Source organism: Schistocerca serialis, chromosome 1 (assembly GCF_023864345.2).
Source record: "Schistocerca serialis cubense isolate TAMUIC-IGC-003099 chromosome 1, iqSchSeri2.2, whole genome shotgun sequence".
Taxonomy (NCBI): Eukaryota; Metazoa; Arthropoda; class Insecta; order Orthoptera; family Acrididae; genus Schistocerca; species Schistocerca serialis.
The window spans coordinates 36,001,383-36,016,198 of NC_064638.1; the positions used below are offsets into that span (position 1 = coordinate 36,001,383).

A 14,816-nucleotide genomic window follows, 5' to 3' on the forward strand; every position below is an offset into this window, starting at 1 on the left:
CTCAGTAACATTCGCTGTTCGTATTATTTCCACTGTATCTGAACGAGACACCACAAAAACTGCTTATTTTAGTTATTTCCATACATTATTGCTGTATGGCATAGTTTTCTGGGGTAATCAGCCACTATCCAAAAAAATATTCATTGCCCAAAAGAGAGTTATTAGGATAATGAGCGGAGTCGAGCCTAGACATTCTTGTAGGAACCTTTTCAGAAAATTAGGGATACTGACAACTGCATGCCAATATATCTACTCTCTGTTATGTTTCATGGGTAAAAATGGACAATCGTACAAAACCAATGATTCATACGATACCCACAATACCAGGAGGAAGATGGACCTCCATTATGAATCAAAAAACCTTACTATTGTACAAAAAGGAGTCCATTACATGAGCTGCAAGGTGTTCAATGCTCTCCCGCCATCACTGAAATTACTTATCCACAAACTTCCCAAATTTAAACAACAGCTCAAACAGTATTTATTAGATAATTCCTTCTATTTGGCAGAAGAATATTTCAGTAGAGTTAACTGTAATTGATTTTTTCATTTACTAATTTGATGTGCTATTGTGCATTACGATACTCACAATCACTGTTAACATTATTGTGTCTTTCATTTAGCTATTAAGATCTACCATATTTTTTAATGTAATTTTTTCTATACCTATTAATGTGTATTTTGTCTTATACCAGATATCCTCTTGCAAGAGGTACTTTTATGTCTTCCTTTTGTATTATTTATAATAATTTTGACACGTCCTACATCCACATGAATGCCTCGCAGTATTGGATTTATGGGACATAAATAAATAAATATGATGGCTCACTAAACTTCCAGCAAGATAATGATAACATGAGTCACTCAGAAGTGTAGCATTGACCTTCAGTTACAATCCACAGTTCACATTTTTTCAGGTGCTATTTACAGGTAATTACATTCTGACAGTTATCTACACTATTTGAATTTTACAGGTATTTACATTATTTGCAATCATCATCATTTTTCATGTGGTATGTCTGCGAAGCCACATGTTGACCTTATCAGGAAGTATCGAATTTTTATCATCTTATCCATATAAAGCAAGTTTATGTTGTTTAATAATGGAATCAACACGTTGTTTTGAAAGAATGACAAACTGCACAGAGGTTTTTACTTCTGGATCCAAGACATACTGCCTGTAGTCATTGATTTACAGAAGATTGTTCTTATACCTTTAGCTCTGCACATTATGTGCTCAGACTTGGTCTCAAGAGGATATGTATTTGCTCACAGACCTACAAATTCTGTAATAGGTTCACCATTAAGTTCATATTTAAATATCAAGCCAACTTCTCCTTTTATTGATACCTGGGATTGTTATCAGAGTAAGCCGAAGTGTCAAACCACTTCAATTTCCATATCATCATAAATATCTGAGGTCGTTACATGTTATATTGGGTCAAAAAGAAGTATTTTTAAAATATAAAAAATGACTATTCCTTCTGCAATGAGTTTATTGAAAAGCACATTAAGCCTGCTTATTCAATGGCAAGTAAATTTTCATTAAAAATAATGCTCCTTTGAAAATTTGATTTGGCAATTAATGCAGCTGCCCAAAATCTGCCTTCACAGGATGTTGTTAGTCTTATGACCCACATTTCTTGCATGGTTTCTCAAACACACAGTTATTTATCAGTTTGAAAAGGCTCTACTGAAAAATGCTGTTTGCACTCATGCATATTTGTATGTCTTCATACAGGGAGTTTGCTTATGTGACAAATTTTGATGATTTTTGTTTTAAACCATCTTATGTTGTAAACATTGTTTCAGATCCTGTAATGAATAATATAATTTTTCCCGTCATTTAAAGTGGAAAATAACTTCTTTTGTTTGTTATTATCAGATGGTGGTGCCTTTTTTTCTGGACATAAGGGCAAATTCAAACGTAAATTGTGAGTACTCTCGAGGTATTAAAGATCCACTTCCAAAATGTGCACTATGCTTTAAATGTCTGGTATGTTTTCCACCACAAAACGTTTGACACTCTGTGAAGGAAACCATTCAAACTTGGACATCAAAAGACACTGCACATTCACTCAGCTGTGTGGGCTACTCACATACAGATACATGATCATTGCCCAGATGTATAGGGCTGTTCACGTCAAGATATATGATGTAAAATTCATAAATGTTATAATCTTAACTTGTCATGAGTCTGTTGCTGGCAACTGCATGTCTCCAAGAACAAAGGACTATTCCAGTCTAATGCCTCTTTCAACAAACTGGAGTTGTTCAGTATGGGTAATAAGCTGCAATTCCACTTAAGTAATTTTCAGCAGAGCAATCCACTCCAAGTCAGGCAGGGTATTGTAACGTGTGGGATCCAATTCATCTGCCACAAAAGTTTTCAAACACATTGGCAAGGAGTAGCACATCAATTTTCAAATATAACTCAGAATATCCCTCAAGTGTTTTACATTTGAATGCATTCCATATATTGCAGGTTCTCTGGTGCTCAGCCTCTGTTATTGTTTTGGCAGTTAAAAAACTTTTTGATTGACAGTCTGTGATCTTCCAGTAAAATCAGTTTGTTACTCAGATACCACCATGGCAAAAGTCCAACTGATTAACTCAGATCATTAGAGAAACATTTACCCACAATCTTGAGTTCATCTGATTTCAGGTATGATGCACAGTTTTTGAGGGAGCACAGCAAAAAATTTAGTAAATCAACAAATTGGATGTTTATGTTACAGTACCACTCTTGAAGCATAAATGAAATAATTTTCACAAAAAATATATTTTTTCACACTTGATGGCAGAAGAGAAATGTGTCCTGGATTTGACTTAATTTCTTCATCCATATCTGTTGCCTTTTAGTTGTTGTTGTTGTTGTGGTCTTCAGTCCTGAGACTGGTTTGATGCAGCTCTCCATGCTACTCTATCCTGTGCAAGCTTTTTCATCTCCCAGTACCTACTGCAACCTACATCCTTCTGAATCTGCTTAGTGTATTCATCTCGTGGTCTCCCTCTACGATTTTTACCCTCCACGCTGCCCTCCAATACTAAATTGGTGATCCCTTGATGCCTCAGAACATGCCCTACCAACCGATCCCTTCTTCTGGTCAAGTTGTGCCACAAACTTCTCTTCTCCCCAATCCTATTCAATACTTCCTCATTAGTTACATGATCTACCCATCTAATCTTCAGCATCCTTCTGTAGCACCACATTTCGAAAGCTTCTATTCTCTTCTTGTCTAAACTGTTTATCGTCCATGTTTCACTTCCATACATGGCTACACTCCATACGAATACTTTCAGAAATGACTTCCTGACACTTAAATCAATACTGGATGTTAACAAATTTCTCTTCTTCAGAAACGCTTTCCTTGCCATTGCCAGTCTACATTTTATATCCTCTCTACTTCGACCATCATCAGTTATTTTGCTCCCCAAATAGCAAAACTCCTTTACTACTTTAAGTGCCTCATTTCCTAATCTAATTCCCTCAGCATCACCCGACTTAATTAGACTACATTCCATTATCCTTGTTTTGCTTTTGTTGATGTTCATCTTATATCCTCCTTTCAAGACACTGTCCATTCCATTCAACTGCTCTTCCAAGTCCTTTGCTGTCTCTGACAGAATTACAATGTCATCGGCGAACCTCAAAGTTTTTATTTCTTCTCCATGGACTTTAATACCTACTCCGAATTTTTCTTTTGTTTCCTTTACTGCTTGCTCAATATACAGATTGAACAACATCGGGGAGAGGCTACAACCCTGTCTTACTCCCTTCCCAACCACTGCTTCCCTTTCATGTCCCTCGACTCTTATAACTGCCATCTGGTTTCTGTACAAATTGTAAATAGCCTTTCGCTCCCTGTATTTTACCCCTGCCACCTTTAGAATTTGAAAGAGAGTATTCCAGTCAACATTGTCAAAAGCTTTCTCTAAGTCTACAAATGCTAGAAACGTAGGTTTGCCTTTCCTTAATCTTTCTTCTAAGATAAGTCGTAAGGTCAGTATTGCCTCACGTGTTCCAGTGTTTCTACGGAATCCAAACTGATCTTCCCCGAGGTTGGCTTCTACTAGTTTTTCCATTCGTCTGTAAAGAATTCGTGTTAGTATTTTGCAGCTGTGACTTATTAAGCTGATAGTTCGGTAATTTTCACATCTGTCAACACCTGCTTTCTTTGGGATTGGAATTATTATATTCTTCTTGAAGTCTGAGGGTATTTCGCCTGTTTCATACATCTTGCTCACCAGATGGTAGAGTTTTGTCAGGACTGGCTCTCCCACGGCCGTCAGTAGTTCCAATGGAATATTGTCTACTCCGGGGGCCTTGTTTCGACTCAGGTCTTTCAGTGCTCTGTCAAACTCTTCACGCAGTATCGTATCTCCCATTTCATCTTCATCTACATCCTCTTCCATTTCCATAATATTGTCCTCAAGTACATCGCCCTTGTATAGACCCTCTATATACTCCTTCCACCTTTCTGCTTTCCCTTCTTTGCTTAGCACTGGGTTTCCATCTGAGCTCTTGATATTCATACAAGTCGTTCTCTTATCTCCAAAGGTCTCTTTAATTTTCCTGTAGGCGGTATCTATCTTACCCCTAGTGAGATAGGCCTCTACATCCTTACATTTGTCCTCTAGCCATCCCTGCTTAGCCATTTTGCACTTCCTGTCGATCTCATTTTTGAGACGTTTGTATTCCTTTTTGCCTGTTTCACTTACTGCATTTTTATATTTTCTCCTTTCATCAATTAAATTCAATATTTCTTCTGTTACCCAAGGATTTCTACTAGCCCTCGTCTTTTTACCTACTTGATCCTCTGCTGCCTTCACTACTTCATCCCTCAAAGCTACCCATTCTTCTTCTACTGTATTTATTTCCCCCATTCCTGTCAATTGCTCCCTTATGCTCTCCCTGAATCTCTGTACAACCTCTGGTTCTTTTAGTTTATCCAGGTCCCATCTCCTTAAATTCCCAGCTTTTTGCAGTTTCTTCAGTTTTAATCTACAGGTCATAACCAATAGATTGTGGTCAGAGTCCACATCTGCCCCTGGAAATGTCTTACAATTTAAAACCTGGTTCCTAAATCTCTGTCTTACCATTATATAATCTATCTGATACCTTTTAGTATCTCCAGGGTTCTTCCATGTATACAACCTTCTTTCATGATTCTTAAACCAAGTGTTAGTTATGATTATGTTGTGCTCTGTGCAAAATTCTACCAGGCGGCTTCCTCTTTCATTTCTGTCCCCCAATCCATATTCACCTACTATGTTTCCTTCTCTCCCTTTTCCTACACTCGAATTCCAGTCACCCATGACTATTAAATTTTCGTCTCCCTTCACAATCTGAATAATTTCTTTTATTTCATCATACATTTCTTCAATTTCTTCGTCATCTGCAGAGCTAGTTGGCATATAAACTTGTACTACTGTAGTAGGTGTGGGCTTCGTATCTATCTTGGCCACAATAATGCGTTCACTATGCTGTTTGTAGTAGCTTACCCGCATTCCTATTTTCCTATTCATTATTAAACCTACTCCTGCATTTCCCCTATTTGATTTTGTGTTTATAACCCTGTAGTCACCTGACCAGAAGTCTTGTTCCTCCTGCCACCGAACTTCACTAATTCCCACTATATCTAACTTCAACCTATCCATTTCCCTTTTTAAATTTTCTAACCTACCTGCCCGATTAAGGGATCTGACATTCCACGCTCCGATCCGTAGAACACCAGTTTTCTTTCTCCTGATAACGACATCCTCTTGAGTAGTCCCCGCCCGGAGATCCGAATGGGGGACTATTTTACCTCCGGAATATTTTACCCAAGAGGACGCCATCATCATTTAACCATACAGTAAAGCTGCATGCCCTCGGGAAAAATTACGGCTGTAGTTTCCCCTTGCTTTCAGCCGTTCGCAGTACCAGCACAGCAAGGCCGTTTTGGTTATTGTTACAAGGCCAGATCAGTCAATCATCCAGACTGTTGCCCTTGCAACTACTGAAAAGGCTGCTGCCCCTCTTCAGGAACCACACGTTTGTCTGGCCTCTCAACAGATACCCCTCCGTTGTGGTTGCACCTACGGTACGGCTATCTGTATCGCTGAGGCACGCAAGCCTCCCCACCAACGGCAAGGTCCATGGTTCATGGGGGGTTACAAATGTTAATGATCAAGAAATGTCCACTAATTGCTCAGACTGTGCAACATGATGGGTACTATATAGTGAGATCTGCAGTTGACACTGCAACTGGAATGTGCTGTACATCTGTATGCACTGATGAATTGACAGTGGTCTCTGTGCTATGCATCATCTTCCTCAAACAGTTCGCAGTCAATATGGCAGACGTCTGCTAAGTGAAATGCTGATTCTTCCTCAGGTCATATTTCCATTTTTCTCTTTCACTATAAAAATCTATTTACAGTCTCTGCAATTGCAGAGCTGTTTAGTGAACCATTTTACGTGATCACTGCCTCTGTAGGCCTACAATTTAAACTTCGAATATTCCTTAACATAGCCATAGTGTACATGAAAAGCAATAGTGAATGATTTATGCAGATGTAACTGATTGGAATAGGATTCAGAATCACTGTTACAACTGAAACTAGTACCTGATTCCGACACATATTCTGTTTCAGCATAAATTACAAAAGCAATTTCAGTTTGTTGCTTAACTTTGTAAGTTTTACAAATGTATTCTTGCCACTGGGCGATACACAGTAGACTGTTGTAAACTGTGCACAGTCAACTAATTGCACATCTAATTTTTCATGGGAATGAAAATAGTCCAGTCATCGGTCACATACTGCAACTGAATGCTGTCAAGCAGTAGTGCTACTCTGTCCTAGCCTCAACACGTATTTAAAGCAATAGAAATGGCATGCAACGGAATCATCAACATGCAACATTAATAGATTTACATGTTTTTTGTGATGTTATTTTGTGACATGCAACAATACAACTCAGAAATCTCTGTCATCTCTCATTTTCCCAGCAGCCAATGTGTTCAAACCAGCTACAAGCAAACTCGGATTTAAGACACATGAGTAAGTAATTGCAATGATAAACAGACACCTCAGGCTACAGTAACATCAGTCTGTTATCACGATCAGTTATGGTGTTCACATTTATTGTCTTCTTCAACTGGTAACCAGTTTATCACTTTCCAACTTAGCTTACCTCAGGCTACACTCCAGATCAGTCAGTTACCACACTTGTGTTCTGGCTTTCACATTTGTTGGCTTCACCAACTCACAACCAAATTATTACATTCCAACTAGACGTAGAACTCGGCCAACACTATAGATCAATCTGCTACCACAACCTAGGTTTCATGGGTGGAGGTAGTATTACACTTTAGCCAGTTATCATTACTTTAGGTGCAATTGCTGCTTGTTCCACTCACATCAACAGCAGCTAATCTCACAATCTCTGTATAAAAATAAAAGTGATCAATTCACATCTTATGATGAAAGAAATCATTAGGTTCAATAATTCTCATTGGTTACTGCTATCATACACTACTATCCAAACTGCTATACTCAACAATAATGAACTGCCAACAACAGCACACAATGGAAGAGCCATGGGCTCCAAAGCACACTTTAACCACAGCATAAATGGTCGCATAGTTGTTTTACTAATGGGGGAAGATCCAAATGGGGGACTTGTTTCGACTTATGTCTTTTAGTGCTCTGTCAAATTTTTCTCACTTTATCATATCTCCCATCTCACCCTCATTAACATCCTCTTCCCTTTCTACAATAATGCTTTCAAGTTCATCTCCCTTGTGCAGATCCCCTCTATATTCTTTCTACCTTCAAGCTTTCCCTTCTTTCATTAGGACTGGTTTTCCATCTGAGCTCTCGATATTCACTCTGGTAGTTCTCTTTCTTCCAACGGCCTCTTTAATTTTCCTGCACAGGCGGTATCTATCGTTCCCCTAGTAGAATATGCTCCTAAATCCTTATATTTGTCCTCTAGCCATTCATGCTTAGCCATTTTGCACTTCCTGTCAATCTCATCTTTTTGGATGTTTGTATTCAATTCCACACTTCATTTGCTACATATTTATATTTTCTCCTTTAATCAGTTAAATTCAATATCTCCTGTGTTATCCAAGGATTTCTACTAGCCCTTGTCTTTTTACCTACTTGATCCTCTGCTGTCTTCACTACTTAATCTCTCAGCAGCAGCAGTGGTGGCGGCAACAGCCGGAGGTGGGGCCATGGCGGCGGCAAGAGGCGCCCATCCGGTGCAGGTGACCGGATCGGCAGCGGCGTCGATGGCAGGCATGCCCGCGGAGGCGTGAGCGGCGGAGGCGCCATCGGTGGAGTCATGGGCTGAGGCAGCAGAAGCCGCAAAGCCTTCAATTTTGCTGGAAAACAACCAGCGCCAGAAAACCGAGGACGGCACAAACAGCTCTTGTTCCAGTGTCGCTTGACGGTGCTGGAGGGACCAGAAATGACAAATAAGGCGTGACCAAGCTGGCGAAGAATGCGCCTCTGCTCCCAGTGCTGCCTGCCAGAGAAAACACGATAGAACACCAAAGCATGTGGTGCCAAGCCAGAATGGGGCGAAGCAGTGGGAGCGCGTTGCGGCGGGTGCAGTGGCTGCACGAGCGACCGATGGGCACGGCCATGTAGTAATTGCGCTGGGGAAAGGGTGTCGCGCGGCTGAGAGTGATATGAAGCAAGGAAAGTCCAACGTTGCAACTTTTGTGATGTACGGGCTGGAACTGGTTCTGACGGGTGGAATGACGACGTCAAAGGCTTATGGGCGGTGACCAAATAGAACTTGCGACCGTACAAAAAAATCATGAAACTTAGTTACTCCATAGACAATAGCTAGAAAGAGCTCTCTCTTGATTTGAGAATAGTTTTACTGGGCAGAATTGAGCAAATTAGACGCAAAAGCGATCGGACGATCCACAGAATTAATGCGGTGCGAGAGAACCGCTCTGATGCCGTGAGAAGATGCATCAACAGCCAAAACAAACGGTTTGGAGGGATCGAAAGGAATCAAACAGCGATCACTCAACAAAGCGGATTTGAGCTTGTGGAAAGCAGCATCACATTCCGAAGACCAAACAAAAGGGACATTCTTACACTCAAGGCGATGCAAAGGCACTGCAATCTGTGCTGCATTGGGTATAAATCGATTATAATACGTAATTTTGCACAACACAGACTTAAGTTCTGTCAAGTTCCTGGGTGCTGGCAAGTCTCTAATCGCACTGAGATGTGACGGCGAGGGGTGGATACCCTGTCTGTTAATCATATGTCCTAAATACTGAATCTCAGTTTGAAAAAAATTGCACTTGTCTCTGTTACACTTTAGGCCTACCTGCAAAAGTACAATAAATAAGGCACATAAATTCTGCAAATGTTTGTCATGTAAATTCTGCAAATGTTCGTCAGGGGTGCGACCAGATACAACTATATTGTCTAGATAATTGGAACAACCAGGGACAGTAGCACACGACTGCTGCAAGTAAGACTGAAAAATAGCAGGAGCCGAAGCACAACCGAATGGAAGGTGGCAAAACTTAAACAATCCAAGGTGGGTGTTGATCACAAAATAGCGCTGCGACTGTTCGTCGAGCGGAACCTGAAAGTATGCGTCCCGCAAGTCAATCGTGGAAAAGAATTTTCCCGCACCAAGCTTATCAAAAATGTTTTCAGGACGCGGTAAGGGAAATGTAGCTACCACCGTCTGGGGATTGACAGTAGACTTGAAGTCAGCACAAATATGGAGACGACCGTTTGGTTTCTTCACACACACTATAGGCAAAGCCTATGGCGAAGCAGAAACAGGTTCAATGACACCACTGTCTTGCAAATGCGTAAGATCAGCAGCTACGGCGTCATGCAGTGGTGGCGGTAGTGGGCATGTGCTCCAGGAAACAGGCATGTTATTGTCTTTAACTACAACATGCGCTGCAAAGTCTGTGGCACAACCAAGGCCCTCAGAAAAGAGTTCAACAAAATCATCGCATAGTGCGCAACACTGTCTGCATGGTCACTAGCGTTGATGCAAAGTACATTGTCCTGAATTGCGAGGCCAAAAAGTTCAAATGCGTCCATGCCAAAAATGTTCGTAGCATCACTGGAGCGAAGCACATGGAAAGACACTGTACGGGTCATTGCACCATACGTGGCTAGCAAACTACACATGCTGAGCACTGTGATTTCTTGTCCAGTAAATGCAGTCAGCGTGGAATGCGGACTATGCTGCGGGGGCAACCTAAGCAATTCATATGTTGATCTGTTCAGTAAAGAAACAGATGCACCAGTGTTTAGCTGCAGGTGAACAGAACGTCCACAAATGTTCAAAGTCACAAAAAGTTTCCTTGCATTGTGCTGAATGTCAGAGGCAGTGTCTAGCAAAACGTCCACAAATGTTCAAAGTCACAAAAAGTTTCCTTGCATTGTGCTGAATGTCAGAGGCAGTGTCTAGCACAACTTGATTCACATGACGAGCTGCTGAAGCACGTGGAGCAGAAGCCTTTGAACAAATGGCATTAACATCCATAGGCTGATGTGAATCATGATCATGGTGGTTTCCATTGTGGTGATGCCCACACGGGTGACACGAATGGGAGACAAGTTGTGTTTCTCTTACTACACACAGCTTGCACGTCCTTTCTTATTACAAAAATAACACTGTGCTTAACAGGATGGGCAACTGTCCCGTGGGTGGGCACGAAATCTGTTCGAACATGGTTTCAGTTTCTTAGAGGGTGCCTGGTTTGAAACGTGTTTACTTCCACGCGAGCGGTGCGGTGTGGCTGTCAGTGCTGGGGTCGGGCAGGAGGGCACGTGTTGTGTCGCACAAACAGTACACACACCCGGGGTCACATCGAACGCGGAAGTAGCCATGTCTAAAGTATTTTGACTGTCCAGCAAGTCCACTACTTCCTGCAAAGACAGGTTTTTAAATCTGAGGATTTGCTCATGGAATGCGGTGATCTGCCACATTCTGTGCAATAGCGTCTCTAATCATTATATCCACATATGACCGTCCACATGAGCAATTGAAGTCACAATCAGGTGTTAGTCCCTGAAGGTCCACTAACCAAAATTTATTGGACTGAGTAGGGCCACGCCGGAGCAAAAGAATTTGTAATGTGCAGCTACCACATTTACACAGTCACAGAAGTGGGAGTTCAAAGCATCAATCATTTCATCATAAGTTTTAGTTTCTGGGTGGGTGGGGGATACAATTTCACGAGTACACAGTATAACACAACACCCGTGTTGGCAATGAAAAAGGCAAGCCGCTATGTACCTGGTATGTTGCATGCTGCGAAGTGTGCCTCGAGCTGGGCAATGTATTCTGGCCAGCGTTCAATGTCAGGATTGAAGGCACGAAATGGCAGCGCCATCGGCAACGGTGTCGGTACAGCCGGTGGCGTCGGCGGTGCCATAGTAGCTGTAGTTTGTAGTGTGACCAGTCCATTTATGGCAGCAAGCAGCTGTGTCATTTGCTGAGCCTAAAAACGTACAAGATCGGACAGCAAAGCTTGTTCCTGTGGCAAAGCCATGGTGTACACATATGAAAGTCTTACACTGAGGCTAGTATGAAAGAAAGCAGTACCAAGGGAAAAAAAGGAAATGATAGGGGAAACCTTGTCGCCAACTTTTGTATCCTGCCTGAAAGGCGGCGCGTGGGTAAGGAGCAGGAAAAGGTAATACACGGCAGTACTACAGTCTTAATTAAAATCACCTTTGCTTTAGCAACAAGAGTAACACATAACTTTGCCCTGAGGTGCGAAGCTGAAGCGAAGTGTCCTGGCCGTCTGCTCTTGATAATGGGCAGAAATCTACCGTGGTGCTCATAGTGCTGAACTGCCCTGCTAGAGGGCGCTGTCATCGTTGCCTGCCATAGTGCCAATTTATCTGGCAGCTACGCCATGGCATCCTAGCTATCGATACCACAGTTCATACATGAAGAAAATAGCAGTTTTTGAAATGTGGTGCTACAGGAGAAGAATGCTGAAGATTAGATGGATAGATCATGCAACTAATGAGGAAATACTGACTAGAATTGGAGAGAAAATAAGTTTGTGGTACAACATGACTAAAGGAAGGGATCAGTACCTGAAAGACAGATTTTGAAACATCAGGGATCATCAATTTGGTACTGGAGAGAAGTGTTGGGGAGGGGTAAAAATTTTAGGGGAAGACCAAGAGATGAATGCAGTAAGCAAATTCAAATGTATATAGGTCACAGTAGTTATTAAGTTAATGTAGCACGGAGAGTTGCAGCAAACTTGTCTTCAGACCAAAGACCACTACAATAACAATAAAAACCTCTCTATACAACAGGACTTTTTTACCATGAATTAATACTTAAGAAATTTCTGGAATGTATTTTGAATAGCGCTCTCCTATAGACTCTTCGGAAGGCAGTTTCCCAGTTGTACACATGAATATTTAAAACCTTTTTCAACAGCTCTCAGTCTGTGAAACATACTTTTCAGCTGGGCTTTATTTCTTGTGTCATTTGAATGAACATCTCCTTTTTCCCAGTATAGTATTGCCTTTGATTAATGAAATTATTGTCTAGTATATTTACATTGATGGAAATATTAATAGTTTTAGATTATGGAAGGCAGAGCTGCTTAAGTCAACTTATTTTTCTTCAGGATGGTCTTGATGGCCTTTCCTTACAGTACAAAAGTTCTCTTTGTACTATTGCTGATATTGTCTACATATTGTCTCCATTACAGCTTATCTTCAAATGTAATTCCCAGAAATGTATTGAGTTAATTTTTACCTATCTTGTTCCATCTACGAATGTGATCTCTTTGTCTATTCATAAACATCATAAACATTGTCTTCTTTAAATTTATAATTAAGTTATTATGTATGAGCTACTGCACTGAGTTATTTATTGAAATAAATGCACTTATTTCAGTGTTACCAGATTTTTTCTGTATTTATTATCAATATACATTATTTTTTGTTACTTCTCTCTCGCTTCTGTATTGTTTATAAGCTGGTTGAACAAAAATGGACCTTTTATAGATCCTTGAGGTACATTATACTTAATGGCCTTGATTTTAGCAGCATATGATATTATCCATTTTACTGCATGTTCTTGTATTGAAAAGTCACTCACAATTCTTAGCTGGAACACATGGTTGCTATCACACATCACATGATATTAGCGCAACAAACTCCAAATTTGTGTGGAAAAACGAAATGCTTTTCAGGAAGAATTTATTTACCATTTGTCATGTCAATCCCAAATGCAATGAAAATCTGTCGTTGAGTCTCCCAGCAACATTTTCAATTCTGTACTGTTCTAGTGTAATAGGTACTATTCTACGTGAATGCTGGACATACAATTCAGTCACAGAGATCCATTTATTTCACTGGTAGAATGGCTCCTACACAGTGTAACATCACATTGCACAATTGATGTTAGTATTGTGAAATACTTCAATAGACAAGAGTACTTTGCAAAAGTGTCTGCTCATTATCACGTCAAGACGGTGTCATTCCACGTCAAAAGTGTCTAAATGGTGGAATTACTTCCAGGTTCAAATGAACAACTACTTTTGCACCTCCTTACACAGATGATACATAGAGAACAATATTTATGATAAATGTTAATTGCTGCCATTATGATTTGGTAATCACATCAGGTAATACAAACTGATAGATATTTCAGAGCCAATTCTCTATCATACTTCAAAGCAGCCTAACTCCCATCTCTCTCTTTCATGAGGTAGTGCACTGTTATGGTGTGTGCTATTTCCTGGAGTGCTGCATGTCTCTGAGCAACAGTGCAGGTGCACTGAATAATTGCCAACAGCCGCTGCATAGCATGACCGAACTACCGGTGTCTTGAGGAAATTGTGTGTCCATCCACACTCAGTTACTTGCACAGTATAAGAAATCTCCACACAATACACGTGCCCAAACTTAACATACCAAGAAATAAAAATTAATTGGATGTTTGACGATCATTATTCATCAGACTATGAACACGGTGGAACACATCAGTTCACTGAAGTGGTACTATACACATTTGCCTCTCCTTAGACAAATGATGTCCCCCTGAAAACATAACATTCACAACAGAATAAAAAATACTATTGCCAAAAATTCTTTGTAGAGATAAAAGTTAAACATTAATCCCTTATCTTGACTAGATAGTATTCATTTCAACTTCAGAGAAATAAAACTTTAAATCGTGTACTCAATTTCTTTCCAAATCTGTTCCTTATATTTCAGACTACGAACACAAACATGTCAAGTTGGCTAATTCTATTTACATGTTTTATACACCATATTCATTAAAGCTTTCTATACAATAATTGTTGAATACTTTGGTTATAATCATTATCAGTACCTCTACTAAACATATATATTTTTTTATTAGTCTAAATCATTACTTAAATTACAGCTGTAGCAATGATTTCAGACTGCATCAATTGTATACCTTTCCCACATTTTGATACAATTTTGAGCTAAGTATACAAAAAATTTGGAAATCATTTGCTTTTCTTGCTCCCTAGAGCTATCATGAACTTTCATGTTCAGTCAACCTCCTCTTGTACTTACAAGTGTGTTGTTTCATCATAATCACTATACTGAAAATCATCTACTAGGTCACAAAACAGACAAAATTGTGTGTTCATTGTGACACATGGTAATACAAGAGGATTGTAATGAAAAATAAAAAAGGACAGCAGTTGCAAAAGTCAATGCAGAACTAAATGTCACAATCATATATCCAGTCAGCACCAAAACAATAAGAGAGAGCTCCATAAGCAGAGAATTGCAAAGTGAGCTGGATTCCC

General features: G+C 40.1%; 1 protein-coding gene across 2 annotated transcripts in view; it reads right to left on the reverse strand.

Moving 5' to 3' along the window:
• The window catches only part of LOC126461210 (uncharacterized), a 168,190-nt gene that overhangs the window by 139,037 nt on the left and 14,337 nt on the right, over nt 1–14,816 (reverse strand). The window contains exon 2 of one of the 2 annotated variants that reach the window (XM_050095978.1): nt 11,291–11,495. The exons of the other annotated variant lie outside the window; for it this stretch is intronic. Within the exon in view, the coding sequence (XP_049951935.1) occupies nt 11,291–11,461 (171 nt within the window). The 5' untranslated portion in view covers nt 11,462–11,495. The remainder of the gene's footprint in view (nt 1–11,290; nt 11,496–14,816) is intronic. 2 annotated transcript variants of the gene reach the window in all.